This window comes from Salvelinus namaycush, chromosome 19, assembly GCF_016432855.1.
Source record: "Salvelinus namaycush isolate Seneca chromosome 19, SaNama_1.0, whole genome shotgun sequence".
In the NCBI taxonomy this organism is placed as follows: Eukaryota; Metazoa; Chordata; class Actinopteri; order Salmoniformes; family Salmonidae; genus Salvelinus; species Salvelinus namaycush.
The window spans coordinates 44,632,946-44,653,237 of record NC_052325.1 but is presented as its reverse complement, the minus strand read 5'-3'; the positions used below and the strand labels follow the sequence as shown (position 1 = coordinate 44,653,237).

The 20,292-nt window shown below is 40.0% G+C and overlaps 1 protein-coding gene across 1 annotated transcript in view; it reads right to left on the bottom strand.

Annotated features, from left to right (window-relative positions):
- Window positions 1-844: 844 nt before the first annotated feature.
- Window positions 845-20,292, bottom strand: part of LOC120064466 (G-protein coupled receptor 39-like) — a 28,207-nt gene continuing 8,759 nt past the window's right edge. Inside the window, exon 2 of the mRNA XM_039015057.1 lies at window positions 845-2,975. Within this exon, the coding sequence (XP_038870985.1) occupies window positions 2,473-2,975 (503 nt within the window). The 3' untranslated portion in view covers window positions 845-2,472. The remainder of the gene's footprint in view (window positions 2,976-20,292) is intronic.

Here is a 20,292-nt window from a genome sequence, read left to right as displayed (position 1 = left end):
TATTTTACTTTTGCAGCCGACATGTATACTGTTGAGTCGTCAGCACACAGTGAATTTACCAGCTACGTCTATCGACAGTTGTCGCAGTGACATCATAAACATTCTATTGAAATGGTTACTTTCATAGTGGAGTCTTTTTTAAAAATTGCTAGCTAGCTAAACAACGAACCATAATCCCAGCATGAATCTGTAGGTAACTAACCAACCAGGTTCAATGATCGCTAGCTATCTAACATTCGGCTATAACTAGCCATGCAAATGGCTTTGAGATAAGAATAATATTATTACACATCCTACACGTAACGTTAGCTAGCGAGCCAGTCAGCTAACGTTAGCTAGCTAACAGTACGCTTTAACTTGAAATTAAACAACTTTCTGACAAAATTTGAAATATGTAATATCTGAAAATGTAGCTAGCTAGACTATCTTACCCGTTTACATGTGTGGACGCTTCTCCCCATGTGTCATGGATGCCTTGGTTGCCCTTAGTTTGAAGATGTAATCTGGAAACAGGTGTTTTATACAACAGCAATGTGTTCTCTTTTCGACTCCCACTGCATATTTGCAATCAAACGCCAGAATTTTCTCCATCTCCTTAGCTATCATACTCCAATTCCACTGATTTCAAAACTCATGGCTAGCGGGAAGGTTCTTGTCTTTTTTCTGAGACTTGTAATTTAACAATTGTATTCCTATTTACAGATGGCATACAAGTTTGTTATTAAGGCACACAAAAGTTCACATGTTCCAGAAGGCATTTCTGCCCAAAAACGCATTTTGATTAAAAAAAAAGAAGTTTACATTCAAATGGCTCTCCTGTGAAGTAATGACACGTGACATTATGCCTAGTTTCCTGAAATGAGTCACAATTTTAATTCAGCCAATCATCAGTCATTTGTGTCAGTTTGCTAAGCACTTGTAACAGGCTAATTGGTCAGCTGTTTGAACCATTTAAAGGGTGTTCTGCTCTTCTTGAGTAGATGAGTGACCTTTTCCTCCTTCCATGTCTGAGTCTTCTTGGCTTAAATTGAAGATGTGGCAAACAGGAGTCACAATTTATTTCGCTACCAACCTCAGCAATTTACCATCCAGGTTGTCGGTACCAGGTGGTTTGTCCTTATTTATTTATAGGAACAATTTTTTCCCCTCTTCCACACCCAAATTGTGGAACTCAAAACTACAGTGTTCATCTTTCATTATTTGGTCCATTATGCATGAATATGAAGGCTCAGCATTTGTTTATTGCATGTCATGCCTATGTTTGCTAATCTTTAAAAAAAAAAGTTCTTACTGGTAGGTAATATCAAAAGGTTTTGCTATGAACAAGCCACCTGCCTCAATGAAGTATGGAGCCGAGTTTGCTATTTTGCCTAGAATTTCATTTTAAGCTTTTTACTATCATTCTTTATATAATTTATCTTTGTTCCATAGTATAGTTTATTCGTCTTTCGGTTTAGTTTATTCGTCTTTCGGTTTAGTTATGTGATTTCTCAATATACTGTATGTTTGCCAGTCTGCTGTGTTGTCAGACTTATTTGCTATTCCCTTTGCCTCATCCCTCTCAGCCATTCAGTTTTTCATTTAATCATCTAGCCATGGGGATTTATCAGTTCTAACAGTGTTTCTTAATGGGCGCATGCCTATCAGTAACCGGAAGAAGTAGTTTCATAAATGCTTCAAGTGCAACGTCAGGATGTTCCTCATTACACTCATCAGACAAACAAATATTTTTCACATCTTCGATGTCATTGCGAAATGATCGTTTACACACAATTTTAGGCCCAGGCTTTGGAACTTAGATTATTTTTAGATATAGCTATTATATTATGATCACTACATCCGAAGGGTGTGGACACTGCTTTAGAGCAGATTTCTGCAACATTAGTAAAGATGTGATCAATACATGTGGATTATTTAGTTCCTGTTCTGTTTGTAAATACTCTGGTTGGTTGATTGATAACATGAACCAGATTGCAGATGGTTGAAAGCATAGTGATAACACACTGGAAATTAAACTAACTTTTGACTGTCTTTGGAGTGGGTGAATAAAGGTTGCAATCTCATTGATCAACGTCTCAACCAAATATTACCCAATTATCCACGTTGAAATGACGTGGTTTGCCCAGTGGGCTATTGCGCTCAGTCTTGAATTGTCGATAACAAAAGTAGGCTGTAATGATGAGAGTATAAAACTATTGACTATAAAAGTGCGCTGTTTTGTCGATTTATACAGTTTGTGTCATATCGGCAGGTTGGATTAATTTGCATACAGGGAGGGAACCAGGGAATCTGGTCACAAAACGGACTAAATTATTAGTTATTACCATGTGTCGAAGCAACAAATCTCGATCAGATAGTGATCGGATCATCTCGTTCGGATGACGACAACCACATGTTAATATAAGGTGTAAACACAAGCCAACTTTATGATACATGTATTTGAATAAACTTCAAAGCACCAAATGCGTCCCCTTATATTTCAGTCTCATCAGGCTCATTTCCCTTTCGCACTGAAATCGAGCGTGATTCATTGGTTGTGGGAAGGGCCTCCTCAGGGCTGGGAGCTGGAGTGTCCTTAGGAATATGTAAGGTAGTGAACGTAGGCATCTCGAACTCCAAGCTCTGAGTCTGAGTAGACCTGCCGCCATGACCACAACGCAGCGACTTTAGCAGGGGCCGCAACGAGCGGGCCGAGTTGGCCTCGGAGCTCCTCAGAGTCCGTTTGTTGACATGCTCAATGGTGAGGCGGCAGCGCAGCACCTGGACAAAGACCTGTTGGAACTGGCGGGAGGAGAGGTTGTACAGGAAGGGGTTGAGCACGGAGCTGAGGTAAAAGAAGGTGTCGGCCACGGGGTGCAATGCCACATAGCTGCGGAAGTAGGGCATGGTCCAGCTGGATTTGGGCACGGCGGCGGTCATCAGGCGACGCACCTGGTTGGGAAGCCAGCAGACAGTGAGGGAGCCCACTATTAAACCTGAGAAAAGAGGGATGGAGACAGGGAGCGAGAGAGGGGGAAGAAGAGAGAGGGGGAGTAAGTAATTAAGAATAGGGAAGTAGACTAATGAATAATGCTAATAAATGTCAGTGCATGGAGGTCTGTGCTGGTGTACAAAAAACGGGCAGTTAGTCCTTAGGGTATCGCGTTGATTTCAAATTACATTTCAATAATTTAGTTGTATTTATATTCATATTGGCATACCACTAAATGGTCCACTGATTATGAATTGAGGGCTTGAAATGCTGTGAAATCTGAAAATAAATGATGAGCTACGGAAATATTTTATTCAGCCCTGTGTCACGGTGAAGTGGAGTTGAGAGTAGAAGAGGTGCATTATAAGTCGACAGTGAGTTGTCCATTAGAGAGGGTAATTACACATTATTACTGACTCCTTGATTGTTTTAGTGAATCTCAAGACTACAACAGTACCCATTCTAATGGTAAAAATTATACAACAAATAAAGATGTAAAGATAAAGATGTTTTCATTAATGGGGGTGTTATTTGATGTGTAACAATTTTTTTAAAGAAAACCCCAGAATAAAGGCAACTACTGAAAAACATTGTCTGAACATTATCCTTGCCAAAATAAATAAAATGGGGTTTTAATATGAATTTTAAAAAAAACATTAATTGATTGTATAAGTTCTCTGTGATGAGGTTCAGGTTCGAGAAACATTCCTCCCTGGCTAATGTTGTATGTACTCTTTGGGGGAAAACACTGATGAATAGGTTATACACTGCATGAAAAAGTGGTAGAATAACTCAGAATAACACAGTTACCTATCTTCGTAATTTATTGTAAAACTTTTTAAGTGTTTAAATGAAATAAGTATTAAACATACTTTAGTCTAACCATGTTTAGGTGTTACAATACATGTTTAACACTGTTTATTTAACTAACACTTTTTAAGTGTTGAAATAATTAAAACTGTTTAGTTTGCTTACCAACATGTACATGAAGTTGCTGATTCTAGACATACATATCTGCACTGTTCTTATTTCCAGTACATACTATGCTGCTTATCTAAAAATTCACATGCAAATTGGTCAAATCCCACTGCATATGGGTCCTTTTGGCTTTGGCTTATACATCTTTTTTTTGTGCAGACTTGAATGCAGGTTGATCTTACAGAATTCTTTCAAAGTGTGAATGCACCATGAGGCAAAGTCATACAGTAGCAAGTGTCAGGAATGGGTCTCAGAAAACTCAAGACAGAGACATTTTAAATGTGAAATGTACAGTATGCTATTTATGACTGGAAAGTAGGCTTAGATTATATGGCATCAGCCTGGTGTGTATGCTTTAGCAGGTGCATAAACCATGAAGTATGGTCTCAGCACATATTTATCATATGCTTTAAGCCTCATGCTAAAGTAGACTAAGCTGACAGTAAAGCATGTGGAGGTTAAACTCCAACCCTTGGTGGTAGTGAGTTTGGAGTCTTATAGCTAAGCTATTCTATTACCTACAAACATGCCGGAATTGTGTTGAAGATACAATATCCACACTCAACCATATTTCTAATGCTAAATGAATAATGCTTAGTTCCACATCAACAAATGCCTCCTGAAGAGACACATTCCTGAGAGCATTGATCGACTGCATCAAGAACTCAAACGTAACAGGTCGATGGGCTCCAATTTCCCAATTGAAATCAAGTTAAGGAAATAGAAATTGGCTAGATCCACAAGTCAAGTTACATCGGAGGCAAAAAAAACGTCTGGTTTTACTAAAATATTTTATTAATTTCAAACATGTCTCTAGACAATACATGCCTAAATGGATAAACAGAAAACTGATAGAGATACTATAAGTCAAATGGAAACTTCTCACCGAATATTTAGCGGGAACATATGAATACCAAAACTTTCAAAGCAGGATTTGCTTATGTCATCAAAAAGACTCCAATGGTGTTCGAAACATTCTTACATTCTGAATCTAATATACACATTATTAATGAATGGATATGAATGCTGTTATGAGTCCTAATGTAAGACAGTTTTGTCAAAATTGGCACGTTTTTCAGTGTGTACGGCTGTGCATTAATATTTAAGAGATATCTTGACATTATTATAACAAACATTATATTACATTATATCCAAGGGTTTTGTGGTAATTTGACGATCAATAATAGATCTGGCTATTTGTTTTCCGCAGACGAAGTTGTTCTTGTGGAAGTTGACCTTTACTTCATAATTGAAAATTAGCTTTATAATCTTGAGTGTTTTTCATTCCTCTCATTCAACTGTCATGTGGTTTAAGCCATATCATTTTTACAGACAAATAATGAAATTAGAGAACAATGCCTGAACTGGAACTAGTCTAATCTGCTCATAAAAGCCACTACTTTACTTATACTTTCCCTCCTAACAGCAAGGTCCTGAGCTAGTCGACACACAACATGCAGACAGCCACCCTTCCAACAATGCAGCAAATGGACAAATGAGACTGGAATGAAAGCAGTGTATACACTGCTCCTGTGCTTTATTCCTACACATACACACATTACTCCTCATACATATGGGACTGGAGCTTGGCATAAGACTGCTGAAGGTGCGTTTTGGGACATGGAAATGATGGAACATAATTATTAATTTATTTGATTGTGGAGACATCTATGAAGTCTGAAAATGATTTAACTCCCTCTGTGTGGAATATTTGTTTTTGTTAGTTCTGCACAGGCTATGAAATACCAAGGCCGCCTATTCAGAACAACATGGCTCTGCAGTGCCTAGTCCAGGTGTTGGCACACTACAGTCAGACAGAGCCCCTTGGATGTCAACACTGGTTCTCCCTGACAGGTTTACCATTCTTGTAGAATCGATTAAGTCTGTCCTTCGCGTGACCATTTAGCTAATACCATGTCCAAATGTTGAGCAGAGAACCATGAAGACAATCCCCGACAGCTATTTGCTCCAAATTCCTGGGGAGGAGATCGATCTGAGTTTGGTTCTTCCTATCCCAAGGCTTCCTCATTCTAGAGTGGCCAGTCACCTGGAAAATTGGCATTGGGCCCGCATGGATTGGTGCCGTAAAACCGTAATAGAATTAAACTGTAAAACATTAAAACGTTATAGCTTCCATAATGGTAGTTGTCAATGACTGTTGATTGATGTTGTATTTTTATGTCTTTTTGAGTTGTGGGTCTTTGGTTGAATACAGTGTCTAGTATCTGTCTTATGCCATAACAATATAACACATAATGCCAAAAACACACACACATACACCTCAAAACATTTGTAGTAAGATCTTGTTGTCAAGGCACACAAAAGGTACACAAATGGTGCACATCTACACACACATGCACACGCACACACACACACACACACACACACACACACACACACACACACACACACACACACACCCTCCCCCCACACACTGTACACCACCACCATTATCGTCCTTTAAAAGCGAGTACTTGGCGAAACACACACTCATATTCTGGCTCAGGGTCTGTTTTTTCTTCGGCTATCCTGCTGGGCGCTCCTGCTGCCTCACACTGCAAATGAAAGAACAGTCTGGACAGGACAGCCTGGTCCCCTGACACACACACACACACACAGGGTTGGGGAGAAACGGATTACATGTAAGTAACTGATCTGCTAATGTAACAGTTTAACTTTACGGCGTCCCCTCGCCCCGACACGGGCGCGAACCAGGGACCCTCTGCACACATCAACAACTGACACCCACGACGCGTCGTTACCCATCGCTCCACAAAGGCCGCGGCCCTTGCAGAGCAAGGTGCAACCCTACTTCTAGGTTTCAGAGCAAGTGACGTAACTGATTGAAATGCTACTAGCGCGTACCCGCTAACTAGCTAGCCATTTCACATCCGTTACACTCACCCCCCTTTCAACCTCCTCCTTTTCCGCAGCAACCAGTGATCCGGGTCAACAGCATCAATGTAACAGTTTAACTTTAAACCGTCCCCTCGCCCCGACCTCGGGCGCGAACCAGGGACCTTCTGCACACATCAACAACGGTCGCCCACGAAGCGTCGTTACCCATCGCTCCACAAAAGCCGCGGCCCTTGCAGAGCAAGGTGCAACCCTACTTCTAGGTTTCAGAGCAAGTGACGTAACTGATTGAAATGCTACTAGCGCGTACCCGCTAACTAGCTAGCCATTTCACATCCGTTACACTAAAATATTGTAATCCGATTACAGACACTTTTTAAAAACGAAATGATTACTTCTAGGATTACTTTTATATTCAGAAAAAAAAAATTCTTTCTGTTTCTCAATGACATTCAAATCAGCATAAAAAAGGTGCAAGTTTAAGTTTGTTCCACCAGCGTGAGTCTGACCCACTGTTTTATATATACACTAGATGATTGATAGGGAGGTGCTGTGTTGAAGTCACAATGCCTCCATCTTAGCAAACCCCCATCAGTGTAAAAAATATTTTGGAAGCTATAGAAATGCATTTATTGATGTCTACATTTGTTTTTGCCAAGCGCAACATTCAGTGTGTAAGCTAGAAAGTTGTGTTGGCATCGAGTAATTGTCTCTGGCCCCCTCCCAGTAAGAGGGAGTGGTGAGCTCTACAGCAGACTCACACAACTCAATCTCTGATTGAAAACTGTTTTCTGTCCCTCCCAAAAGAGAGAATTTGTAGATAACTGGCCTGCTGAGGAGTGACAGACTCCATCAAAGCTGGAGGGGTGTTCTCATCTTATCTATCAACATATACATGGGTCTAACTCCTCTAGCTCAACAATGCTATAGGGTGTAGGCCAGGCAGCAGGCAGTTAGCCAGTCTGCCAGCTTAGTGGAGTCTGCCACTAGCACAGTCAATGTAGTCAGCTCAGCTTTCCCCATTGAGACCGTGTAAGCCTCGATCTAGGTCTGCAAAACTAAACATGGCGGTGTTCGCCTTAACAATCTCACTGGAATAAAGACCTCCTCCATTCCTGTCATTATTGAAAGAGATTGTGACAATATCTCACATCTCAAAATAGGACTACTTAATGTTAGATCCCTCACTTCCAAGGCAGTCAGTCAATGAATTAATCACTGATCATAACCTTGATGAGATTGGCCTGACATGGTTCAAGCCTGATTTATTTACTGTGTTAATTGAGGCCTCTCCTCCTGGTTACACTAGTAACCATATCCCACAAAGGCGGAAGTATAACATTTACGACATTAATTTTTGTTAAGAACGGTTTTCATCTTTTGCGCTTCTAGTCATGAAATCTATGCAGCCTACTCAATGACTTTTTATAACTACTGTTCAAAGGCCTCCTGGGCCGTATACAGCGTTCCTCACTTCTTCACGGACCTTGTAGTCATTTTGGTGACTTCAATATTCACATGGAAAGTCCACAGACCAACTCCAAAAGGCTTTTGGAGCCATCATCAATTCAGTGGGTTTTGTCCAACATGTCTCTGGATCTACGCATTGCCACTGTCATACCCTGGATCTACTGTAGTTTTGTCCTGTGGAATAAATATTGTGTATTTAAATGTTTTTCTCATAATCCTGGACTAACAGATCACAAATAACAAATAATCCAACCAAGAATTATCAAAAGCTGGGACAATCCAATTCTTGACAACCTAAAGATTCCTAGACGCCCTCTTAGACTCCCTCCACCTACCCAAGGACGTCCACGTACAAAAATCAGTTAACCACCTAACCAAGGATCCAAATTAAACCTTGCGTAATACCCTAGATCCAGTCGCACCTCTAAAAACAAAAACATATGTCACAAGAGATTAGCTTCCTGGTATATAGAAAATAACCGAGCGCTGTGGCAAGCTTCCAGAAAATAGAAAAAAATGTTTTGACTAGCTGTAACGTCTGCTTGCAACTCACACTCTCAAACACATAGATCTCCTGAACGCAGCTCACTCTCCAGATCCCAATCACCTGAATTCTGATCACCTGTTCACACACCTGTATGTCATTATCACACACTATTTAGTTCAGTTCTTTGCACCCCATCATTGTGAGGTATTGTTTGTTTTGTGACACACTTCTATTCAGAGCGCTGTTTTTCCCCATAATTAATCCTCCTGTGTATGATAGTTTTTGCCCGCCTCACTAACGACGCCTATTCCCTGCCTGTACCTTAGCCTATCGGATTTCCTGTTATTGCCTAATCTCCCGGACGACGTTACTAGCCTTTTCCCTGCCTGTACTGTTGCTTTGTTGTGTATGACCTTCTGCCTGCCTCCTCCTGTGGTCCTTCACAATATACACCTGCTGTGTCCTGCGCTTGAAACTAGCTCTCTGTCTCCCATCGTGTTCATTACACTAGCTTGATAAGACAGTACCATGCAATATCAACGAGCCCTCACTGCTGCTCGATCAGTCTACTTTTTCAACTTAATAAAACTTAATAAAAACAATAAAACATTTATTTTTGATACTGTCGCAAAGCTAACTAAAAGGCTGCATCCCCCAAGATAGGATGGCCTTCACTTCAGCAGTGATAAATTCATTAATTTCTTCTACGAAAAGATCATGAATATTAGAAAGGAAGTTACGGACTCCTCTTTGAATCTGCATATTTTTTATTTTTTATTTTTTTTATTTTTTTAAATTTTATCCCATTTTCTCCCCAATTTTCGTGGTATCCAATCGCTAGTAATTACTATCTTGTCTCATCGCTACAACTCCCGTACGGGCTCGGGAGAGACGAAGGTCGAAAGCCATGCGTCCTCCGAAGCACAACCCAACCAAGCCGCACTGCTTCTTAACACAGCGCCTCCAACCCGGAAGCCAGCCGCACCAATGTGTCGGAGGAAACACCGTGTACCTGGCCCCCTTGGTTAGCGCGCACTGCGCCCGGCCCGCCACAGGAGTCGCTGGAGCGCGATGAGACAAGGATATCCCTACCGGCCAAACCCTCCCTAACCCGGACGACGCTATGCCAATTGTGCGTCGCCCCACGGACCTCCCGGTCGCGGCCGGCTGCGACAGAGCCTGGGCGCGAACCCAGAGACTCTGGTGGCGCAGTTAGCACTGCGATGCAGTGCCCTAGACCACTGCGCCACCCGGGAGGCCCCGAATCTGCATATTAATCCAAAACTGAGTTGTCCTGAGTCTGCACAGAACTGCCAGGATCTAGAATCAATGGAGACACTCAAGTTTTTAAATCCTGTATCTCTTGACACATTCATGAAAATAGTCATGGCCTCTAAACCTTCCAGCTGCCTTACTGGGCCTATTCCAACTAAACTACTGAAAGAGCTACTTCCTGGGCTTGGCCCTCCTATGTTGACGATAATAAATGGCTCCCTATCCTCCATATGTGTACCAAACTCGCTAAATTTGGCAGTAATAAAGCCTCTACTGAAAAAGCCAAACATTGACCCGAAATGTATTAAAAACCCGTGGCGCAGCAACTCACTGCCTTCCTGAAGACAAATCATGTATATGAAATGCTCCAGTCTGGTTTTAGACCCCATCATAATACTGAAACTGCGCTCACGAAGGTGATCAATTATTTTTTAATGGCTTCAGACCAAGGCTCTGCACCTGTGCTCGTAATCCTCGACCTTAGTGCCGCTTTTGACACCATCAATCACTTTATTCTTTTGGAGAGATTGAAAACCCTAATTGGTCTACACGGACAAGTTCTTGCCTGGTTTTGATCTTATCTGTCAGAAAGATATCAGTTTGTCTCTGTGGATAGTTTGTCCTCTGACAAATCAATTGTAAGTTTCGTTGTTCCTCAAGGTTCCGTTTTAATTAAGACCACTATTGTTTTCACTATATATTATACCTCTTGGTGATGTCATTCGGAAACACAAGGTCAATTTCCACTGCTATGCGGGCAACACACAGCTGTATATTTTGATGAGATGTGGTGAGGCCCCAAAATTGCCTACCTTGGAAGCCTGTGTTCAGACATAAGGAAGTGGATGGCGACAAATGTTTTGCTTTTAAACTCGGACAAAACAGATATGCTAGAACTGTCCCTACTGGGGAGTACCAATATGGCCGACTGGTGGCTTCAAAGCCTCTCAATGGCCAATACATAGGATCAACAATCTAGGGTTTATTTACATCATCGGTCTGACCACAAGACAGAGACTATTATGGTGACACACCGAATGCGTTTGATGGATTGAGGGAAAAGAGCAGGAGTAAATCTAAGCTATTTCTATGTCTGCAAAGATTATCCAACTTGAATAAACGCTTGCAGGTAAGGATGACAGCAGTGTTGTAGCCTACGGGTGGCGCGATACAGATATCAATTATTATTGATATCTACATAGCGCATTGACATGAATTACACTGCTGCTCTCTCATTCAGGGCTCGATTGAATTCGCAACGCGGAAGTTCAGCTTTACAGCGTGATTGAAATTTAAAGGCAACTGTTCTACTTTAGCGGAGACTGCATTCACGGTAAACGCTGCATGTGTCGGCTCAATCGGAAATGACCTTTATATTTCCATTGTGGAATCTGTAACGCTGAAGATGAAGACAGGTTGAATAGAGCCCTTAGCTATTTGCGCCTTACTGATTGTGGTTGTTGTGGATGGCTGTTCACAAATGTACACTGAGTAGACAAAACAATAAGAACACCTGCTCTTTCCATGACATGGACTGACCAGGTGAATCCAGGTGAAAGCTATGATCCCTTATTGATGTCACTTGTTAAATCCACTTCAATCAGTGTAGATGAAGGGGAGCAGAAAAGCTAAAGAAGGATTTTTATGCCTTGAGACAATTGAAACATGGATTGTGTGTGTGTACAATTCAGAGGGTGAATGGGCCAGACAAACATTTAAGTGCCTTTGAACGGGGTATGGTAGTAGGTGCGGGGAATGATAACTCTGCTGGGTTTTTCATGCTCAACAGTTTCTTGTGTATATCAAGAATAGTCCACCACCCAAAGGACATACAACCAACTTGACACAACTGTGAGAAGCATTCGAGTCAACATGGGCCAGCATCCCTGTGAAACGCTTTCGACACCTTGTGGATTCCATGCCCCGACGAATTGAGGCTGTTTTGAGGGCAAAAGGGGGGAAGGGGTGCAACTCAATATTATAAAGGTGTTCCTAATGTTTGGTATGTTCAGTGTACAGTGCATTCGGAAAGTATTCAGACCCCTTGACTTGGTCCACATTTTGTTATGTTACAGCCTGATTATAAAATGGATTGAATTGTTTTCCCCTCTCATCAATCTACACAACCAAACCCATAATGACAAAGTAAAAACAGGTTTTTAGACATTTCTGCAAATGTATCAAAAAATCTATAAAATTAAATATCACATTTATATAAGTATTCAGACCATTTACTCAGTACTTTGCGATTACAGCCTTGAGTCTTCTTGGGTGTGACGCTACAAGCTTGGCACACCTGTATTTGAAGAGTTTCTCCCATTCTTCTCTATAGATCCTCTCAAGCTCTGTCAGGTTGGATGGGGAGCGTCGCTGCACAGTTATTTTTAAGTCTGTCCAGAGATGTTCAAGTCTGGGCCTCTGGCTGGGCCACTCAAGGACATTGAGACTTGTCAAAAATGACCTTGAGTGGGGCTTTTATTGCTCAATCTAATTCGTGCTGAACAGACTTAAAACGTGTGCACTTTTGATACACTTAAACAGCTGCAAATGATCAAGTTATGAAAGTGTTAACAAAAAAATGTAAACAAAATTTCGATAGCAAATGGAGCATATGGCATTAATAAAAGCTCAATCAGACCTCCATGACAACAAAATCATAAACAACAGAGTAGGGCAGGCCAATAAGTCCTTTGCTGACTAAATTCACTCCATGGTAGTCAGCGTATAAGTTCTTTGTTTTTGGGTTATGTTCAGATAAAACAATTTGGATAATCTATAATTACATATTTTCCCTATCCTATTCTTGAAGATCAAGGGGTATTCAATGACTTGGAATGATGGAAATCTCACAGACTTTGTTTTTTTATGTATTATGTATTTTTAATCATATTATTTATCTGTAGTACAAGCAATGGGTTAGAAAAAGTAATGCAACCTCCATTTAGGGCCAGTTATGAAACTCTAACATTGATTTGTCCAGCAATAGATGTCGTTCAATTAGTAATATATCTGATTTGTCTTCTTCTAAAGCATCTTAAAGGGAGAGTAATCTAAAAGTAAAGTAATCAGATTACGTTACTGAGTTTGGATAATCCCAAAATTACGTAACTGATTACAATGTTGGACAAGTAACTAGTAACTGTGAGGAATTACATTTAGAAAGTAACCTACCCAACCCTGCACACCAGAGGGTGGTGGGAGGAGCTATAGGAGGACAGGCTCATTGTAATGGTTGGAATGGAATAAATGGAACGGAGTCAAACATGGTTTCATGCCATTCCAGGCATTACAATGAGTCCATCCTCCTACAGCTCCTCCCACCAGCCCCCTCTGCTGCACACACAGGCACACACACACGACACCACAGAGCCCCGTAAATATGGACAATATGCCGAGCTACTAATTAGAAAACAATTAAAGCTGATTATTCAACCAATTCATTCCATGTCTCTTCTGTAATTGGAATCTCTGATTGAGCCTTTTGTTTCTATTGTGTGGCCAGACATCGCTCTGTGGTGGTTACACCACTATTGTTACGTACTGCAAACAAGTTATAAAACCTGTAAGCAAATGTGAGGTGTAGAGATGCATGCAAATAATGGTTTGTGTTTAGGCCCTAAAGTTTGTAAGTGCTTGAGTATCACAGTGTAATAAAAAGCATAATATGATATAAAACAGCAAACTCACAGTGTGTGTGTGTGCGTGTGTGTGTGTGAGTGTGTATGTGTGCGTGCCTGCCTGTGTGGGGAAGATAATACGTCTTCATTATATCTAAGTCCATGGATCCAGTAAGGACACTTATAAGCCTGGGAAAATCTCCAGTCCTTTTCAAGTCTGTCAGTCACAAATGTACTGGCTGCCCTAGCTAACGCGTGTGAGCAAATTAATTTGCTAGCTAATAGAATATCCTCTGTCGTTAAGCCACTCGAGCAACATTCATTCCGAAGAGGATATTAGTGCAATGATACTGGACTGCAACGTCCAGAGGCAAACAGAGTTTCTACATTTGCTTTGGCCATGTCCAAAATCTGTCTTGCCTACTACTTACTAAAACGGCATACTGTGCTGTGTAGTAATCGTGATACATATGATTTAGAATGTAATGCTTAGCCAAAAAACAACAGCTAGCAACAAATATCAACATGCTACGGTCATCCATACTGATCATTTGTATCTAGTGCGCAATTGAATTGATTCCCGCCATTCGTTCGTTTTGGGAACCCGTCCCCTTCTCTGATTATCAGCTGTTTTCAAACATATGTGGGTCTGGAAAGATGATTCTCTTATTTTATAGTGTGCAGCGAATTTTACTTGATGAAAAGCCGAAATGAGTATGACATCCTGGCATTCAAATCATACTACATTTTTCAAATGTCACGCTACAAAACGTTCTATTTTTTGCATACCCAAAATGCCTACTATTCAGAATGAAAGTACTGGTATTTGGACACGGCCTGTGTGATTTCTTCGGAAGAATCACTAGGCATTGGAAAATGTCAGAATCGGATCTGAAAAGACTGGTAGTGCCATGTCATAAAAGATAATGTCATACCACATTAAATAGTGTTTTTAGTCCAGCTTACAACTGGCATAGTAGGCAGGGTGTGACTACATAAAAGGTATAATGACAATACTGTCTCATTACAACGCCACAAAGCTGTTTCGTCAAGTTGCCTCAAGCCAATGTGGATTCGGTGGTGCAGCTATATAAAGAAGGGGTACCGGTCGTATCTGTGTCATAGGACCACCAATCACTGCTACTGGCAGGACACTGACACTAACTACCTCACACCTCCAAATGAACAGAGAGGAGTATGGCTCGGTTTTAATCATGCTAATGCTGTAGAGGGAACCTGGGCCCTGGCTTCCATTGGTTTTACCCTGATTAAAACAGGAGGCCCATAACAATGCTTTATGGAAAACAATGACTGCGGTCCAGAGCAAAAAAAAAAATGCCTCCCTTGCTCCATCCATTCATCTCTCAATATGACTCATACTGGTCCTCAAGGCATTTTACAGCTGAGTAGCAATAAGGAACAGATTCTTATTTCCAGGTCATTTCACAGTCACAGCCTGAAGGCGGAAGGGATGGCAGGAGCGAGAGAAGGAAAGAAATAAAGAGTGGATAAAAGTTGTTTGTAAGTTTTTCGGACATCTTGCTAGACGCTTCTGATATGCCAATTGGGAAGCTAAAGGCATACAACACACCTTTTGTCTGTTTAAAGCTTTGACTTCCAGAAGTGCTCTGGTTGGTATGATAAATCTCAACGATAAAGCTCTAGAACTAATTGAATGCCAACAGACAAATTAGCAAACACTGCTCAATGCTAAGCTACTAACACTGTGTTCCATGATGCAGAAAATTAGACTAGACTGTTGCATGACTGGAGCTGGCCATCTGCCTCTCTTGACCATATGGATGTGTTTAGTCTCTATTATTTACTCCTTCATATCTGACTAGACGAGATTGATATTCTCAAAAATCTACCCACAAAGGAAAAGGATTGAATCATCTCTAGGAAAAACACAGCAGGTATACAGGAACCTCCGGTAAAAGAGAATATTAACATATAAGTTAATATTTTAACAAGTAATACTTTTTTTCTCAAAAAGATAGGGGTCAAAATTATTGACACCCCATATTTCAATACCTTTCAATTCCTTACCATGCTTGGATAACGGCCCTAAGCGTTTTTCTCAAACGAGTTGGAGAACACATTGGGAGGGATTTTAGACCATTCCTCCATACAGAATCCTTCCAGATCCTTGATATCCTTTGTCTGCGCTTATGGACTGCCCTCTTCAATTCAAACCACAGGTTTTCAGTGGGTTTCAAGTCCGGATACTGAGAGGGCCAATTATCCATTTCTTTGTGGATTTTGATTTGTGCTTGGAGTTATTGTTTTGCTGGAATAACCAGTTATTCTGAAACCAAGTTTCAGCTTCCTGGCAGAGGTAGGGTTGCAAAGGAAGGGTATATTACTGGAAATTGTATACGTTTATAAGTAAACTACGAGAATGTTGGTAACTTTCAAGGAATATATAGAATTTTATTAGAGGACATCTAGTGGCCTTTTTAGGTACTTCAGAATTTCACTGGTGTCTGTAATTATCTCTGGCCCTCTGTGTGACCTTATCACATGTACAATATATACAGCACCAGTCAAAAGTTTGGACACACCTACTCATTCAAGGGTTTTTCTTTATTTTTTACTATTTTCTACATTGTAGAATAATAGTGAAGACATCAAAAGTATGAAATAACACAAATGGAATCATGTAGTAACCAGAAAAGTGTTAAACAAATGTTATATTTGAGATTCTTCAAAGCAGCCACCCTTTTCCTTGATGACAGCTTTGCACACTCTTGGCATTCTCTCAACCAGCTGGAATGCATTTCAATTGACAGGTGTGCCTTATTAAAAGTTAATTTGTGGAATTTCTTTCCCTCTTAATGTGTTTGAGCCAATCAGTTGTGTTGTGAGAAGGTAAGTGTAGTATACAGAATATAGCCCTATTTGGTAAAAGACCAAATCCATGTTATGGAAAGAACAGCTCAAATAAGCAAAGAGAAACGACAGTCCATCATTACTTTAAGACATGAAGGTCAGTCAATCCGGATAGTTTTATTTAATTTATTTAGCCTTTATTTAACCAGGAAGGGCACATTGAGATTTTAAATATCTTTTTCAAGAGCTTCCTGGCCAAGATAGGCAGTACCAAGTCATTACACAATTACAATTATTGTTATTTATCTTCTTGCTCTTTTGCACCCAAGTATCTCTACTTGCACATCATCATCTGCACATCTATCACTCCAGTCTTAATGCTAAATTGTAATTATTTTGCCTCTATGGCCTATTTATTGCCTTACCTCCCTACTCTCCTACATTTGCACACACTGTACATAGATTTTGTTCTATTGTGTTATTGACTGTACGTTTGTTTATGTGCAACTCTGTGTTGTTGTTTTTGTCGCACTGCTTTGCTTTATCTTGGCCAGGTCACAGTTGTAAATGAGAACTTGTTCTCAACTGGCCTACCTGGTTAAATAAAGGGTAAATAAAATAAATAAAAATAAACAGACAGACAACATGAAAAACTACAAGTAATCTAGTAAAAAACATAGAAATCACAGGAGTATAACGAAATACGTAAACAACAATTTAAAAACATTGTCAGGTCAAGGAATCAGCCTCAAAATCCTTCATCAATGATTTAAAAACAGCAATCGGGACAAGTTCATCCAGTTTAAAACTATTTTGTAAGGCGTTCCAAATTCAGTTCGGACATTTGAAACAGTTAGCAGGATAAAGTCCTGCGAACGAAGACAATACCCACCACATTTGTGAAGTATAAAAATGCACAAGTAAAATGGTAATAAACCAAATATGGCTTTGTAAATAAAATTATGTCAGTGACTGAGCCTACGAGTGAGCCAACCCTGGTATATAAAGTGCAGTGGTGCGTAAGGGTTTTGCAGTTTAAAATAAGTCGCAATGCTCCATGGTAAAAGGTGTCAATTGATCTCAAACACTGAGCGGAAACGTTCATATATAATATCACCATAGTCTACAATAGGTATAAATGTACCTAATACTAGCCTCCTTCTGACTTCAAAAGAAAAACAGGCCTTATTTTTCAAAAACACACCTTACTCTTCAAGTGCAGTTGCAAAAACCATTAAGCTCAAGGATGAAACTAGCTCTCATGAGGACCACCATAGGAAAGGAAGACCCAGAGTTACTTCTGCTGCAGAGGATAAGTTCATTAGAGTTACCAGCTTCAGAAATCGCAGCCCAAATAAATGCTTCACAGAGTTCAGGTAACAGACACATCTCAACATGGTCAAATTGCTGCAAAGAAACCACTACTCAAGGGTGTGCAAAGCTGTCATCAAGGGAAAGGGGGCTTTAGAGAATCTCAAATATATAATATGTTTTGATTTGTTGAACAGTTTTTTATGTGTTATTTCATAGTTTTGATGTCTTCGCTATTATTCTACAATGTAGAAAATAGTAAAAATAAAGAAAAACCCTTGAATGAGTAGGTGTGTCCAAACTTTTTACTGGTACTGTAAATCAAAACACAATAATGTTGAAGTAAAGACCCCTGCCAACTAATATCTACACATTTAGTTTTGGAAAAATTAACATTGCCATGTTATTCCGCTACCAAAAACCCACATATCTTTAAACATATCTGAAAGTGACTAGGCAACAAAATAGATAATAATTGTACTGTACTGTACATATCTACTTCCCTGTACTATACTCTACTCTAAGATTTGGTCTTGTGGTCTTGTTTGGGGGCTGAACTCATTAAAATAATTGGGTTGTAGTTTAGTATACATTTTAAATGGAAAAATCTGAGTCAGAGTGTAATTTTGTTACCGTGGAATTGCCCTCTACTATAAAAATAATGTTGAAGCCACCAACTGAGAGAAAGGAATCAAACCAACCACTCTGTATGTCTATGCCTCAAAGCACTTACAGCTTTCACCACTCCACATCTCTATCTGACCAGTGTGAGATAATACACAGAAAGAGAATGTTCACATCAGGGCACGTGTCAAAGGCTAAATGCGGCAAAACAAAATTTATGTTCGTTTCAGATATGCAAAGCTGCCTGTGACTGACAAAAAATATCTAAAGCAATTAACCTTGTGTCCTAGCTGTGATTTGTGGGCAAATTAACGAGGTGGTACACTGCTTTTAATTACTCTCCAAAGTCACAGTCGGCTCGAGATTAAAAGTTATTTTGGAGGTAAAGTGGCACAGTGACAGGGGCGTGACTCGCCCTTTCAGAGATAATTGACAACGGCAATCACCACAGCCAGGTTTTTTTCAGTGAGCTCGTCGAATACCCACTTACAGATACATTGTGACTACTCTCACCATCTGAGCTCTTATATAGGCCTTGCCTATACAGTACACTGAGTGTACAAAACATTAAGAACACCTGCCCTTTCCATGACATAGACTGACCAGGTGAAAGCTATGATCCCTTATTGATGTCACTTGTTAAATCCACTTCAGTCAGTGTAGATGAAGGGAAGGCAAGACAAAATATTTCAGCAACTCAATATTAGGAAGGTGTTCTTAAAGGTTTGTACACTCAGTGTATACTGTAGGTTCACTACTATCATCCCAAAGGCATTTAACCATATTGGACCAGCAGTAAGCAAGTTTGCCTACGAGATGGGAGAACTGCATTCGAAACCTGCATGCAGCATTGCGCTTTTACCATTCACTACAATATTGTCATGTCAGCTTGATTAACTTTAGTTGAAATCCTAGCAGAGAAATACACTATGATACATAAAGCTCAAACCTATTTAAATGTGTAAGTCTCCTGTAGAAGGATGTCGCTTTGAGTTATAAAAAAAAAAATCTACGCAAGCACAAAGTTGGCCCTAAACTCAATAACACATTGGAAAATGGTGCAATGCATCTCTGAATGTATTGCTGCTGCACTTCCTGTCTCTCAATATTAAGCAGTTATGAATTTTATAGTAGCTGAGAGTGATATGATAATTTTATGATGCTGAGGGGAGCGAGGAAGAGCCAGGTGAAGTAGATTGATTCAAATAAGCCGGAGGCAATGGCACCCATTTTTTACCCATGGCCATCATTTGCACTGAGGGTCTGTGCAGTGGCTCTTGTAATACTCCAATTTCTTAATATTGCTAAGTTGCACTTAAGCTGTAAATCAAATGTAATTTCAGCAAAACTTGTTGGATTCAGTATCTTTCTAATTAGCTATGCATAATTTGATTGTTTTGTACTTTGATTCATGGGGAAGAAAGGTACAGATTAAGGTTATTGTAGGCCTATGTATCACCCATTTGAAATTAAACAAATTACTATATACTGTTATCAACTAATATACAGCACATAAGGCTGTATATATGCCTACATCTTAGTAAAGTAGGCCTAGAAAAAGACACCAATAAAGACCTAATGATAAGATTCACACAAATACATAAGACTACACATGCATAGACAATTTATATTTTTCAATTGAAGTTTATTATAGGGAGTTGATTATATCTATTATATCTTCTGGTTAAAAGCAGTCGAGATTGACTAATGCATTATGTTAGTTTATAGGAGCAGAGTAAAGCAAGTCCCTCAACCGCTCAACACAAAACACAGTGATACAGCACAAAAAAGCATTCTGAATAATTGATGTGTTTACAACGTAAGAGACAGGGATCAACATCTTTGCACAAGGCAAATTGACACGCAAAAAA